This window comes from Pituophis catenifer, unplaced genomic scaffold (assembly GCF_029215685.1).
Source record: "Pituophis catenifer annectens isolate HBS135680 unplaced genomic scaffold, rPitCat1.0.hap2 SCAF_1, whole genome shotgun sequence".
In the NCBI taxonomy this organism is placed as follows: domain Eukaryota; kingdom Metazoa; phylum Chordata; class Lepidosauria; order Squamata; family Colubridae; genus Pituophis; species Pituophis catenifer.
This window is the reverse complement of record NW_027256881.1, coordinates 145,111,461-145,126,547: the sequence shown is the minus strand read 5'-3', so window position 1 is coordinate 145,126,547 and position 15,087 is coordinate 145,111,461. Positions and strand designations below refer to the sequence as shown.

The 15,087-nt window shown below is 36.6% G+C and overlaps 1 protein-coding gene across 2 annotated transcripts in view; it reads left to right on the top strand.

The window, feature by feature from the left end:
- COG6 (component of oligomeric golgi complex 6) overlaps positions 1–13,891 on the top strand; it is a 39,709-nt gene extending 25,818 nt beyond the window's left edge. For both annotated transcript variants that reach the window (XM_070956038.1, XM_070956046.1), the window contains 11 exons: positions 374–502; positions 591–682; positions 939–1,003; positions 1,325–1,416; positions 2,900–3,017; positions 3,828–3,959; positions 5,549–5,716; positions 7,972–8,079; positions 11,470–11,523; positions 12,497–12,576; positions 13,441–13,891. In XM_070956038.1, the coding sequence (XP_070812139.1) occupies positions 374–502; positions 591–682; positions 939–1,003; positions 1,325–1,416; positions 2,900–3,017; positions 3,828–3,959; positions 5,549–5,716; positions 7,972–8,079; positions 11,470–11,523; positions 12,497–12,576; positions 13,441–13,588 (1,186 nt within the window). In that variant the 3' untranslated portion in view covers positions 13,589–13,891. The remainder of the gene's footprint in view (positions 1–373; positions 503–590; positions 683–938; positions 1,004–1,324; positions 1,417–2,899; positions 3,018–3,827; positions 3,960–5,548; positions 5,717–7,971; positions 8,080–11,469; positions 11,524–12,496; positions 12,577–13,440) is intronic.
- The last annotated feature ends 1,196 nt before the right edge of the window (positions 13,892–15,087 follow it).

The window sequence follows — 15,087 nt, the reverse complement described above, 5'->3', positions numbered from 1 at the left end:
TCATTTTACTTGTTTTCAGGCAGTTTGATAGTGGCCTGAATGCCTATGTTTTCTAGTTTATGTAATTTCTGCAATTTCCCATCTTATATTGAATCCTAATGAAAACGATAGTTGAAACAGAATAAATAATTTATTTTCTTAGGTTGTGAAACGTAAGTCTCTGTTTGCATGCTGAAGCATGACAACAAAGTTTTCACATGATTTGGTGGCCATTGAAAATATGTTGGTGTTGGGCATCTGCTGCTAAATTATCTAGGCTGTGGAATTTTATGCATAATATTCTTGCATTTCCATAAAACAAGACCCTTTGATCACTAAGGAGGGCAACTAAAATGTCCATAACTTGTAAGTGCATATTTTCCCCTCATTGTAGATATACTCTTGATGAGTTTGGAACAGCCAGAAGAAGTGCTGTGGTCCGGGGCTTTATAGATGCTCTTACTAGAGGAGGTCCAGGAGGAACACCTCGACCAATTGAAATGCATTCACATGATCCTTTGAGGTACATTACTTGCGGCATTGCACATTTATAGCATTAATTACTATGAATAGGAAGATTCATTTTTAATAGAATTTTTTTTTGGCTTTAGATATGTGGGAGACATGTTGGCTTGGCTGCATCAGGCTACTGCTTCTGAAAAAGAGCACCTGGAGGCTCTCTTGAAACACATAACCACAGAAGGTATTGTAGAAAGCCAAGAATTGTGGGTTTGGGATCTTCTGAGGCAGGATTCCAAGGAGAGGAATTTCATCTGGGATTTTTCTGTCCTAAAGATTACATATGGGGTGAAGCTAAATGCTGCAGGAAGAATGTGGAATTTTTGCCACTTTAGGAGAAGCACTGTTTTGGGGAAAAGAAATTCAGTGGTTGAATTTCTTCTTTCTAAATGATAGGAACTAACATTCCTATTTCTAATGTATACTGTTTTTATTTTCAGGAGTGGAAGAAAATATGCAAGAAATAGTTGGGCACATCACAGAAGGAGTTTGCCGGCCACTCAAGGTGAAATGTTTGGTTTTATGAAAACCCTTGGTATTAAAACTTCATCGGCCCCATACATTAAGAAACAAGGAATGAAAAAGCAGTTTACAAATAATAGCATATTTACTTGCATAAAAAGGAACCTTGTGGATTGCTTATTTCCCAAGGAGATTGCATCTTTCATTATTATGTGAAACGAAATTAAATAATGAATGTGCAGTATATATCCCTACAGAGGTTGCTAGCCTTAAAAGGAATACTGTAATCTTAAAATTGTACATTGTTATTTTCTTGAAGATGAAATGTGTATTTGAACAGTATGTTTTAAAAATGTTTCCTCAGGTTCGAATTGAACAGGTGATTATAGCTGAACCTGGCGCAGTCCTTCTGTATAAAATTTGTAATCTTCTCAAATTTTATCATCACACCATTAGGTAAGCAAATTTTTAAAAGATCGTTTTGGGAAGAACTGGTTGTGTTACAGGGTTGCATTGTAGTATAACACAATGTCCCTATACTGCTTTGCAATGTAATATCTGGCATTGAGATATTGTAATATCTGGCATGTTCTCTTGTTACATAGCTTTATGCCATCAGCACTTACCGTATTTTTCGGACTATAAGACGTACCAGAGTTTAGTTTTTGGGGAGGAAAATAAGAAAAAAGCTGATTGGCAGGTGGATCGGCCTCCCGGAATACCCTCAATCACCTGTTCCCAGAGGTGAACTTTAGCAACAGGTTCATTAGTTGTGAGCTCTGCACCTTGCTTTTTCAGCCTCTGACACATCCGTTTCAGAGGCTGGGCTGGCTACATTTGGTGTATAAGACACACCCAAATTTTCACCCTCTTTTAGGGGGGGAAAAGGTGCGTCTTATACTCAGAAAAATACGGTAGCAGTTTCTGATCATATTTAAACAGTATCAGTGACAATATTAAATTTTATGGAACCTCAGTGGATAATCCCATTAGATACTTCACTCTTTCCAAATACTTCCATCTCCCATTGAACTGGAGATAGGCCTATGTGATTTGGGAAAAGACAGCTTCTTTGTGGCCTTCTAGAAGAGGCCTCTAAGAGAAGAATGGTGGGGAGCCCTTAGCCGTCAACTGATAAATTTAGCAAATGGTATAAAATGTATTTCTGTATCACTGAACAAGACAGACTTTTTGGATGGAGTTTTAGAGAGCTGTTTGACTTAGTGGTTAAAGCACCAGGCTAGAAATCCAGGGGCTGTGAATTCAAGTCCTACCTTAGGCATGAAAGCCAGCTGAGTGACTTTGGGCCAGTCATTCTGTCTCATCCTATTATATAAGGCTCAGGTGACAAGCCAGTTGTTCAATTTATGTCACAACCAATGGATCTACACTTGGTCCACACTTGGTTGATTCAGTGGGGGTGGGGTGGGGGGAAGCAGACCATGCCCTTGAAGGAAAATACTAAAAAAAAAATATATAGTCTCCCTTTTGGTTCAGATCTGAAATTCTACCCTGATTATATCCCACTTTTCTTTTTTCTGAGGAGAATTTCTGAGTGGGTGGTCATTTGTCTCAGTGTCCTTTAAATCTGTTCAAAAGTGAGCAGATTTTGCTTTAGCCTGGAATGGAGATGGTGTTGCTTGTTGTGTTTTTTTTTTGCCCTGGCAACTTTCTCCCAGCTTCAGTCATAGTCTTGCTTCATGATGACATAGTAGTTTTCCCAGGGTGAACTTCCTTCTGGCTCTTGAGAAACATAGAAAGGAAGAACTGAGGGGAGAGACAACTTTTCGTTATTGCAAGGCATAACATTTTACAAATATAAATGGCCTTTTTAAAAAAAGTCTCTTCCTAGATGGAATAGTTGCACCTTCTAATCTCTGAATCAAATAAATTTTCTTATTCCCTGTCTCACACACATACTTTTTATTTTCAATTTCAGTAATATTATAGGAAACAGTGCAGCCATGCTGTTAACTACGATAGAAGAGATGCACCTTTTGAGCAAGAAGATATTCTTCAATAGTTTGAGTCTCCATGCGAGTAAACTGCTGGATAAGGTCTGTTTGAAAAACAGTTTACATACATACTCTTCTGCTAAATACATAGGACTACAAAAGGCTGACTTCAGGGTTGCATTTCTCAGTTTTAGTCACCAACAAATCCTTTGCTCAGTAATTTGGGAAACCTGATCTGTGCTATACTGAGAAGTTATCCTCAAACTCATTTATTTTGCATTACATACCTCCGCTTCTTGTGTCAATCAGCACGCTTGTCAGTCACAGATCTTATCTATCCTGTTCTCCAATTTGCTTCTACACTCTAGCTACCACTTTTACAGAGGTGGCACCCATAACAAGAGCAGCTTGGGATGGGCTGTTTGAAGGCGTGGCAGAACCTGATTGGCTGTCATTGGCATCATGGCTTCCTTTTTTCCACTTTTTTCTTTCAAACTAGGTGGGAGTTTGAAGGATTGTTGCTGACATATTGTAAATTGTAATTTCTTTTCCTCAATCTGGAGGAACCTTCTGGATTTCATGGTTGCTTAAAGATTTTTTTATTTGCTTGTCTAGGTGATCACCAGAGTCTTTGGATTGTAGTAGATTACAAAAATTGTAAATAGACAAGTATGTGTAACCGTTTTCATGTTGTATACCCCATGGTCTTCCCAAACTGAAAGGCGACATTAGCTGGAAATTATTAGAGTTGAAGCCCAAATCTTTTAAAGGACACCAGATTGGGGAACATTGTTCTAATAAACCATAATATATTTATTTGCCGAGTTTTTGATTACTATTCTGTTCCTCTGTGTACCTAGGCTTCAATATAAACACATCTTCTGAACTCAGATATTCTGCTTCCTTTTGTAGGTTGAACTGCCACCTGCAGACCTTGGTCCAAGTCCTGCACTGAATCAAACACTTGCTCTGCTGCGTGAAGTACTATCATCCCATGACTCTTGTGTTATTCCTTTGGATACTCGTCAAACAGACTTTGGACAAGTAAATTAATGTTCATTTCATCTTATCTGTATGAACATAATCCTGCTAATTGCCAGTCGTTTCACTAAGGATGTGGAAAAGATGGCAGCGTTTGTTTCACTATTTCACATTTTATATGTTACTTCTCTCTCAAAAAAGGAAGCTGCCTAAAATTTGATCAGTAATAGTAGTTAATCCTTTCTATAATCTTTGGCTGTGTTTGCTAGTCTCACCAAGGAACTAAGTCAAATTAAATGCCAAGCTTGCCTCTCTGGCTACAAAAGCAGAGAACTCCGATACTCTGTCCTCTAAACTCAGGAAGAGAGAGCCATAAGCCTCTCCTCTCCTGTAACCCAGGAGATCAGGCTCCATTCCATCTCTTGGTAGAATAATACAGAACAGGCATTAGTTGGTGGATGCTAACTTTTCTAAGATCATTTTGAAAGCTAAATTATAGAGTCTCTAGAATTAATAACGTATTTGACCTTCTTTCCCCTCACCCCAAGAAATAGCCTGTCTTCAAAATTGTTTGGAGTACATTTTGCAGATTTGGTTTAACACTGTCATTTTCTAAAATTTAAGTTCTGTAAATTGGGCTACAAGTAGTGCTTGACATACCTGTAGCATAGTCACTTAGCAACTGTTCAGAGTTAGACACCTCCCCCCTTGCCGCTGCCAAGGTACTTAAAACCCAGTTCCAGAGTTACAACTGCCCCACTCCAGTCAAGAGCATATTTTGGATGCTTGACAGCTGGCCTGCACTTATAGGTGTTTGCAGCATCCCACTATCCTCAGCACTGTGATTTAATAGGGTTTTTTTTGTTTTTGTTTTTTTGCCAAAAATTGGCATTTCTGTTTTTTGGCCAAAACACCCCCATAGCAAACAATAGGTCTGTTTAACAGTCTCAGTATCCGCTCAACAACCATAGATTCACTTAATGTCCATGGTGATTTGCTTAACATCTCAAAATAAGAAGTGGTAAGATTAGGTCAGTCATATGATGATCCAGTATTCAAGTTTTGGAAGAAACATACTGACTCCATTCAGGGTGGGGAAAGCCCACTGTCTTCAAAAGGCAAACTTGGTGGATGCTTGTTGAGTTTTACAACGGGGAAAACGATCCCCACCTTTGGCAAGCAGCCTGTGCTGAACGAGTAGGTAGTTGTTTTGAACATTTGCCATTAAAACTGCATTCTTGCAACTTGAACTTTCCCTCAAGCTCCACCCCCCAGAATAGCTTGGATACTGCAAGCCTCATCAACAAGCATCATCAGCTATCTATGTTTTTATCACTTCTGCTTTGGACTGGCTATGCCTACGCAATTTTCCTATGCAACATCCTTTTCTGACATTAACAAATAAAGCATGACTAAATGTAGAAAAGTTGCATAAGCGGCTGGCAAACACACTGGATTGAAATGTGGAAATGTAGAAGAGCAAATGGCTGGCAGTGCTTATTTATAAGACCTGAAATTGTGTTCGAAGGCCGGCAAACTCCTCTCCCCCCCGCCCCCCCAGCATTAGCTTCCTTCTTTTGGGGAGTAATAGAATGGGAAAATACCCAAGGGTTGCTCTGAGTCAGTGTAATGCTCTTCCTGCTTTCTTCTAGGTTCTGTCTTGTGTGCTGGATCCTCTGTTGCAGATGTGTACTATGTCTGCCAGTAACTTGGGGTCTGCTGACATGGCAACCTTTATGGTGAATTCACTTCATATGATGAAGACAATGCTGGCTCTGTTTGAATTCACAGATAAAAGGCTAGAAATGTTACAATACCAGGTAAATGTCCAAAGTCAATCTTCTGATGTTTTCTTTGCCATTAACCATTAACAGGGAATAAATACAACACAATCTTCTTAAATGTGTGTATCCTCACAGCTTTATATTTAAAGTAAACACTCTGGTGCATGCAGTCACAAAAAAAATCATTAATGGGGGTTAAGAACCCCGATGCAGCAAAGCAGTGAAACGTAAAAAGCTGAGCCATATTTGCAAGCTGTTGTTTTTTTTTTTTTAAATGACAGCGCACATAAATTGCAGTTGCTATCCAGTGGATAATTTATTAGATAGATTCTTCATTTTTAAACATTTTACATTGTAATTAGATGAAATTCCTAGATTTTTCTAGATCCAGCTATGAGATGGGTGGGAGGAGCAGGTATCATTGAGCTGTGTTTGGCAATAGATGGTTGAGTTACAGACTTTATCTGGTTATGTCCATCCTACAATTAACTTTACTAAATCATATTTTTAGCAGCCTATTAAGCCGAGATGCAAACAGGTTTTTGGCTTGCAGCACCATGGTTTCTTCCATTGTTTTAGTCATGATTAAACCAAATGAACCACTACGTCCTAAAAGTTCTGATTAAATGTTTTGTTGTCAAAAACACAAAGTGGAGATTTGGTTTTGGGTGAAACAAAACCTAGGAGGATCCTGGTGTTATTTCACAGTTAGTAGCACAAGATTAGGGTACGTCTTCCATTCTCTCCCCCCTTCTTCCAAGTGATTTATCTTCAGTCTCCTGCATTCCAGGCTTCCCAGTGTCTTCCCTCCTGTCCACCCTTTGAGTAGACAACGTCAGAAAGCAGACATCACATGAGCAATTGGCACCTTGCTTTACTTTTAAGGTGTCAGCCCTTGAGGTAGATCAGACTCCAAAGGGAGGGTAAGGCTGTACTTTATTGAGGTAAAGTATAGTAACAGAATCTTAAAGATACAATTATGTTTTATGCTTTATTCACCCTGTTATAGTCCAGTGAATCAGGAAGAAATCTGCCTGAGATTCTTCTATCTTTTTTCCTGGGACGTAAAGAATATTCCTACTGTTTTTGCTTATATAACAGTTCTTGCCTATTATATAACATTTCTTGCCCATTTTTCTTAAGGTCACCTTCCTGACCTTCTTTACAATAAGGTACAATAACATTCTCTTAAAAGCCTGACAAGATTCTCTCCCTTCTTATACTAAAGAGAATCTAGGGGGCAATTGAGGGGTTTTTTTTCTTAACCCCATGGTTTCTTAAAGAGCTAAGCTGATATTTATGTAATGGTGGTTATCTCTCTACTCTTTTACACTTTCTCTGACTCCTCTCAGCTGCTAATGATATCTGGGCACAGAAAATCCCACCAGCCTCTTTACACTCCAATTTTTCCAATACCATTTTTATCTCCCCTGATGATGTCAGCAAGGAAACATTGGGTCTTGACTTTGTCCTGCTCTTACTCCACTCCCCCCACCACCAAAGTAACTATTTCAGTTTTTAGCCAGAACAAAACACTCATATTTTGTCCTATATACTGTCTAAAACATGCATATTTCAATCTGGCCATGGGTTATTTCAAAACAACTGTTGGATGCACAGAAGAGTTTGCCCTTCCCTAACTTTAATTGTTGTTTCCAAGGCCAGACAAAATGCAAAGATAGGAAGCTACCTATGCAGACAATAGAATCCTCTAACTAAACTAAGGTACTATCCGAACAGAGCCTGTTGTGATATTAAAAATAATAGATACGATGAATTGTTCTCAGTACTGACTCTAAAACATACTTCTCATCCATTTTGGAGAATAGCAGTCATTTACAAGTAAGGTTACAAGCTGAACATGCATGGGTTTTGATAAAGATTATGTCCATTAGTGAAAAATACAATTTATCATTTATGTATTCCTCTTATTTCTTCTTTGGCAGTTAATTTAACAATATTGTTGCATTTTTTAAATTAAAAAATGTGCATTCTTCATTGATCTTTGCTTCATCTCCAAAGACAGGATTCAAAAAACTTTTCACTATGGAATTAACTTTCTGACTAGTCAGGTTGTGCAAAATGCCATTGCAATACGCGTAGAATAATTGGGAAAAAATAGTACAATTCAAAACATCATAAACTCCAGCTGGGAGATTGAATTTACATATCCATAGACTCATGGCATGTAACTTACACAAACTCATTACCAGTTTTTTTAAATTAATATATTACATATGATAACTGTAAATACTTTGCAATAAATGAAAAATTCACTGTCTTTATTTTAGATTGAAGCACATTTGGATACCCTTATAAATGAACAAGCTTCTTACGTATTAACTAGAGTGGGTCTAAGTTATATTTATAACATGGTACAGCAACACAAGACAGAGCAGGTGAGCAATAATTTTGGAAACTATCAATATCAATACTCATTTCTGACAAGCCTCTTTTTATGTGTTTTGCCTAACATTTAAACTTTTCATGTGAACATCTTTAGACTGCAAAATATATTCATGTTTAAGAAACCTGCTACCATCCCCATCAGCCTACATTTGAGTAACATGTTCAACCATTAGGAATGGTTTATAAGCATGGATGTAAGGTACACCATTCTTCCTATTCCTGGAAGGAGCCAATGGGAGTATACAGCACACTAGCCAAATGGCTCCGTTTCTTAGCTATTTAATAGACAATTATGACGTGCAAATACTGTCACAGTACTGAGTAAGTGTTACTGGATTGCTTATTTTTGATTGCATATTTGTGTTACTTGGAAACTCCTATGGCTGTTCAGCCAATATTTCCATTCAATCAGATACCCTGAACTGCAAATGTAAATCTACTATATTTAGTTGGGATCTAAATAGATACTTCAGAATTCCTGGTTTCTTTTTCTTTAGCAGGAAGGATAATTCTTTCTGAAAGCCTTAGTTTCAAAAAGGAGTTTACGTGTATGGCTATAATTACATAACATGCAAAACCCATCATACTGTTTCTTTTCATGGCAAGCAATATTTTGCAAAACCCAGAAAGAGAGTAAGAATTAGTAAGCCAAAGAAATTAAAGGCATGAGATAAGAAGAAAAAATAGAGCTAAATTTGATTTATACCAACACAATTCATTATATCTCTCCATATGTTTTCACAGCTGCCAACTATTCTTGTTGAAGCATATGAATACATAGTAATACATTACCCTTTCTTTAATCCTCTCTCCTTTTTGGGGAGCTCACCAGTGCCACCCAACTATAATTTGTATGGCTTTCTCCTTTCCTTCATGGCAATTCTATGCTCTTATACACAGCCGTTTCTGCTTCTTTTGATAAACATTCATTCCTTACATACTGTCTGCTATCTTTCTGCTAAAATTCACATATAGTACAGTGTTGCTATTGGTTTTTCCATTCTAATAAAGATTTCCCCAGGTTTCTAACAAATAATTTTGAGTCCTCGGCTAACACTGTAATTGTGTACAAAAGTGCACATACTTCATGCCCCTCCAAATACATTTGTTCCATTGCTACAAGCATTCTTTATATGTTTATCCATAAATACCTTAAACAATTAAAGGGATGTCCTTTATTCTTCTGTATACCCTACTGAGGGCCTACTTGATGTTAAACCATTCACTAAATATTCCATTTATGTTCATAGATACTTTATTTCCATCATGGAAGTTTAACAACCAGCCTTCAGCTGCACACTCACACAAAACTTTCCATAATTCAAGCCCGTTGCTTTTTCTATAATAAAATAAAAATAAACTCTTTTTTATATTCACACTCATGGATCTGAGGCACTCTGTAGCATACCACTTTTGTGTCTGTTCTAAATAGCATTCTGTAACCACTTTCCTTGTATCAATTTTCATTCTTTGGGGAGATTACCTTATTTGTTGGTTTATTTATTTAAAACAATATGGCTGCCCATCTTCTGGGTGGCTTCCAATCTTCTAATCCATTTTCATACACGGCTTGTGCTTTCTCTTCCTGCAATATTCTACTTTCCCTCTTTATTTCTTTCATTTCTTTTCTTCTCTTATCCTTCACTAATATATCCAAATAAGTATACATTTGTAAGCTAGTGAAATCACTGCTTTCAATTCGACTTAGAATCCTTACTTGTTGCAGCACATTCATCATAATTGCTAGAACTGAGTTATTTGTTTTCTCTTAACATTACTTGCGTTCCTCCATCAATGAGTAATCTTCATGCTCCTTTATAGGAACAATATATGATAGAGCATTTTCCTCTATGTTAGCATAAGCATGGATGACAAACAGGAGATATTAAGGTTACGATTTCACAGAGGCAAAGTTTACATATTGAGATAAATATAATTCAGAATTTCAGAATCAGTAACCAAGCAAGTTCTTGTTGGAACAGAAATATCTTAAAACTTTTGAAATTTTGGTTAGAGACAAGACCCAATTTCATGTTATCAAAATTACTTTGGGTAATATACTGTATTTTTCAGGCTATAAGACGCACCTAGATTTACAGGAGGAAAGCAAGAAAAAAAAAGTTTTTGGCCTCTGCGAGTCGCGTTTTCGCCTTCCCTGGCCCCCAGAAGCACTTTGCAGTGCTCCACACGTCCTGTTTTTGTTTTTATTTTCATACTCTTACAGTTGTTCTTCAACCAAATGAAATAAGACTTGCAGATAGAATTATTTAATAAAAAGTAACTCCAAATGGGCCCAATTTTAAACACGCTGGGAGGAAGATAGATTATTCATAAGATTTTAGGAGACCTCAAAGGGATGTCAACAAGTATGCTTTTAAGGCAGTCATGAGACCCTGACCTATCTGAAAAAGACACAGCTATAGTGGTATCTTTAAAAGAATAGATTGGATTTCAGTGTGTAGAGTTTTATTTAAAGTTTTAACTTGTATTAGGTAGACTTGTCTCCATTTAGTTAACCCATACATGACTGGGAATTGCAATTTTCATATTGGTTTTTTTTTAACCTCCCATTCAAAAAATTAGCAATGGTTACTGGTATCTGGAAAAGAAATGCATTATTTTAGTTTTAGAACACCAAGCCACCTTGTGAAAAATAGTGTTAAGTTTGTAATTCATAAGATGATAAGAGTTTTTTTATTGTGATATACTCAATTTTGCTTTTACTGGTTTGTTTAATAAGTCGTACTATAGAATTATATAATTCACATTCTAGTTTAGTGCTATAAAGTTGACCAAGCTACTGTAAGTAATGTTTTTCTCTGACCTTCTTAAAACTGGGTGATTAGGAGATCTGCCTGATTTCCCAGTTTTGATCATCTAGAATTTTAATCACATGCCCTACATTCTAAATTCTCACAAATTGCCTGAATGATAATCTTTCCCCTCTCTTTTTTAGATTGTACTGTCTTTCTACGTAAAGTTTTCTTAATACACATTTTATTTTGCTTTAGGAACTTTCAAACAACATACTCTTCTTTCCTTTCTGTGAGACAATTCTTCACGAATAGACCTACAAAAACATTATTAATCAGTGGATTTATATGTCAGTTGTCCTCCATAAAGTCAATAGCTAGCTATTTAGCACTCTTAATTTGGTTTTCTTTTACCAGATCAGTAAATTACTAACTTCAAAATTTGATCTAGAGACTTGTGGCACCTGCCCTCTCCAAAATTCAGTAACTATAATCATTGCATGATTCCATAAATATCCATAGCATGCTACAGTTTTAGGGCTTGTTGCAAAGTAGCTTTTGGTTTGATTTTATTAAAACACTGATTCTATGTAATTATTCATTTATTTATCTCTGCTTTAACTTTAGGGTCCCTTGGCTAATGTACCCAGTATGGATTCTATGTCATTAAAAGCTGCAATGGTGAGATAAATCATTTTCTCTGTTGTACAAGAGAAGAGAGGAAAACTGGGATAGGATTTTGAGAGTGGGTGTTTTAGTTTCTTTGTCATTGTGTTATCACTGTTTAGAAGATGCTTCTCTAGATACAAGAGGGCTAATTTGTATTCCAATGTGTTTTCGATCTAAAATTTTAGAAATAAAGGAAAGGAAAAAAAACAAAAACTTTAAGTGTACTTACAGTTCAGTTCAGGATTTGGTTGTTGTTTTTTTTTCTATGGGTTTAATAAATAATGGAAACCCTGGGGAGGGGGTGTGATATTTCACTGTAATGTAAAGGAATTTTATAACTTAATTCTTCACTCACTTCTAGTTAATCCACTACAGAACAACAAATTTTCCTGTGATGTTAAGGAGGACATGACATTGATTCAGATTTCATGTTCATTTTCATATCAGTTTTTCCCCCCAGATAAGTTATTTTGATATAGTACATTTGGTAGTGTTTTATAACATGAGAGACTTCAGAAATTGCATTCTAAGGCAAAAGTTGGAATGCGTCACTTCAAAATATGTTTAGGTTTGACAGTTGTTGATAATTCAAATTGGAAAAAAATAATAATTGACATGTATAAACTATAAAGGATTACAATTAAGGAGCAGGGATTTTTTTTTCTGTGAGGGGAAATTAACCCATGTAGTGAGGAGCAGTGACTAGAATGAGGCAAATGCGAAGAGAGAAAAAAGAACAAGGCTGGACTGACTCCCTTTCCTCATACAAAGAGTTGGGCTAGTGTGAAACATCTCCATGCTACAGCTTAGTTTTGGTTGAGGTATATTGGGGGTCAGCTTTCTTTTTGTGCATCCAGATTCTCCCTTCCCTGGAGCATTAGAATACATTTGAAGAGTGTTTGGCTCTAATTCTTGCCTTCTGAGCAATGGGCCTGTCTTTTGAGGACCACACATTGATTAATATCTGCCTTTCTCTGGGTGACAGGTCCAGTTTGATCGTTATTTGTCTGCTCCTGATGGCCTGTTAATGCCACAGATAAACTTTCTCCTGAGCACAGCTGTTAAGTAAGTAAAATGTTTCTTTTTTCCTTTCTTTAACAGAATCAGAATTCATTGTTTTCCTTTGCATGTGACTTACATAAGAATCACAGTCAAAGGCTTAAACATGAGGGGGCTGATTTGGGGACTAAGCATGTTTCAAGTGCCCTTGACTGGCCGATGCACTGGCGGATGACAGCTTACTGATTCAGTTGGTTTTTGTTATATGAGGCAGGCAGCAGGACCATTTTGGAAACATATTGTTTGGCTGAAAGACTCTTCTTTTCAATGGGTGCAATACTTTTGCCAGGAAGTTGATTGTAGCCATCTTTTGTGTTTGCTTGCAAAGCTATTTTACATCTAACCATTCGTTTGAGGGATAAAGGGGCTGCAGCCACATGTTTAGCTGCAAATTGTATACTGTTCCAGTATAGAAAAGGGACATGTGTGTGTGTGGGGGGGGGGCAATCCCAGAAGAATGATTAAACTGATTGCTACAGTTTATTTCCATCATCATCATTAAAAGGTATGGGTGTATAAAAATTCATAAAAGAAAGTCTTATTCCTTGTGGCTGTTTCAGAGGTCAAGGCACAACTCTTGCACTGCTGCCAAATAATTGGGGGAAGAGGTTGGCCCCAGAATCACACAATTTTGCATTGTGTAGAGCCTCAGACCATCCTGCCATTGCTGCCCAACAGCATCTGCCTTCTGCCTACAGCAAGAGGTTGTATTCATTTGCAGTGAGCAGAGGCAGGGAGCTATTAGGATGGCCTTCATTTTTTTCTTCCTGCAAAGAAAGGGGACAGGTTCTCACTCTTTAAGGAACTTTCTATGTTTATTCTGTTATCATCAGTTGTATATCTACATGTCTAATTCTGGTTGTGTTTTAGACAACAGATAATAAAACAGTCCACAGAATTGATCTGCCGAGCTTACACTGAACTCTATGCAGCTGTGATGAATCCTGATAATGCTTATAAAGATCCGGAAACTATATTATATAGATCTCCTCATCAGGTTCAGTCGCTTCTCTCCTAATCTTATCGCTCCAAACCTGCCTTTTAATACACTGACTGCATTACATGAGAATGGACATAATGCAACTTTGAAACGGGCAAGGACAACTGAGTTTTTTCTTGCAGAAGACTGTTGCTTGGATTGCATGTAATTTAGCTGAAACCCCACTGACTTTTTTTGGGGGGGGAGTTTAAATTGTATTGCTGGATGACAGCTTTGCTGCATGCCAGCATTTAAAGTAATTTATTACAATTTGGGAAAGCTTTGAATAACATAATTCAGATTACTTTTTATTATGATGGTAAAATAAATGGTGGAACCAAAGCATTTTCTTATTTTGGTGATTGAGCCAGTATAGGTATTGCCCTGCGATTTTTCCTTCAAGAGTTTTTAACAAATTATATTGAGCCTATGTACAAACCACATTTTAGTTTATTTGATTAAAACCCCAGTGCTAATACTCCCTGTTTTTTTTTTGAAAAATATCTTTTCTTATTGATTTAGTGAGTTAAAAAACCAAAAATTTAGCAAACTCTGGTAGGAGTAATTTTTTGGGGAAGAAGGACTAGATTCCATGAGTTTTGTGTTCTTAATAGCACTGGAGCTTTTCAGAAATTTTATTTTAAAAAATCCTACAAGTTGTATCCTTTCTATAATCAATTATTCAATATGCTAGCAATGAAGATTAAAAAAAAAACACTTACAATTTAAAACCATTAATACTATTCCGGATTTACGGACCGCTTAAAATTTAAAACCATTAATTCTATTCCGGATTTACGTACTTTCTGTTGGGCCCTCAAAACCTTTTTATTTCATCAAGCCGGGCTGGCCTAATCTCTCCAATTGTGTAATTTTAATTTGGATTTTTAAATGGGGGATTTTAACTGTCGAGCCAAATTGTTTAATATATATTTTAAATTGTTTTTTTAAATTTTGTATTTGATGTTTTTTACTTCTGGCTGTTCACCGCCCTGAGTCCTTCAGGAGAAGGGCGGTATATAAATTTAAATATTAAATTAAATTAAAATTAAACTATTAAAATAACTAATAAGATGCAGCTGAAGAGAAAGCTCTCAAGCTCTTTCCTGAAAGCCGGAAGAGAAGATTGAAAATGTGCATTCTATAGTTTAGGAGTGACACTGAACAGGTTTCACAAATGTTATATGCTGTGCTCAAAAAGCAGATTTTTATATTTGTTTGATTACCTCAAAATATGGAGAGATCAAATACTTTTGAAAACACATGATTCCTTTTTTCACACCATGCACCTTTTTCTCTGTGTTAAAACCTCTCTTGGTACCTACAAGACCCTCTTCTCCCTTCCATTTTTTAATCTGTAAAGGATTATTTTATTGTCAAAATTAGTAAGGAAACTGGCATATGCTCCAAATTAAAACAGAATTTAGTCTCTATCAGCATTTTTAGTAAATAAAAATGAGGAATGGAAGACCAGTGAGGCCTCTCTTTAGGAATATGCTTACAATGGTAAAAAAAAAAAAAAAAAAAAAAAAAAAGGC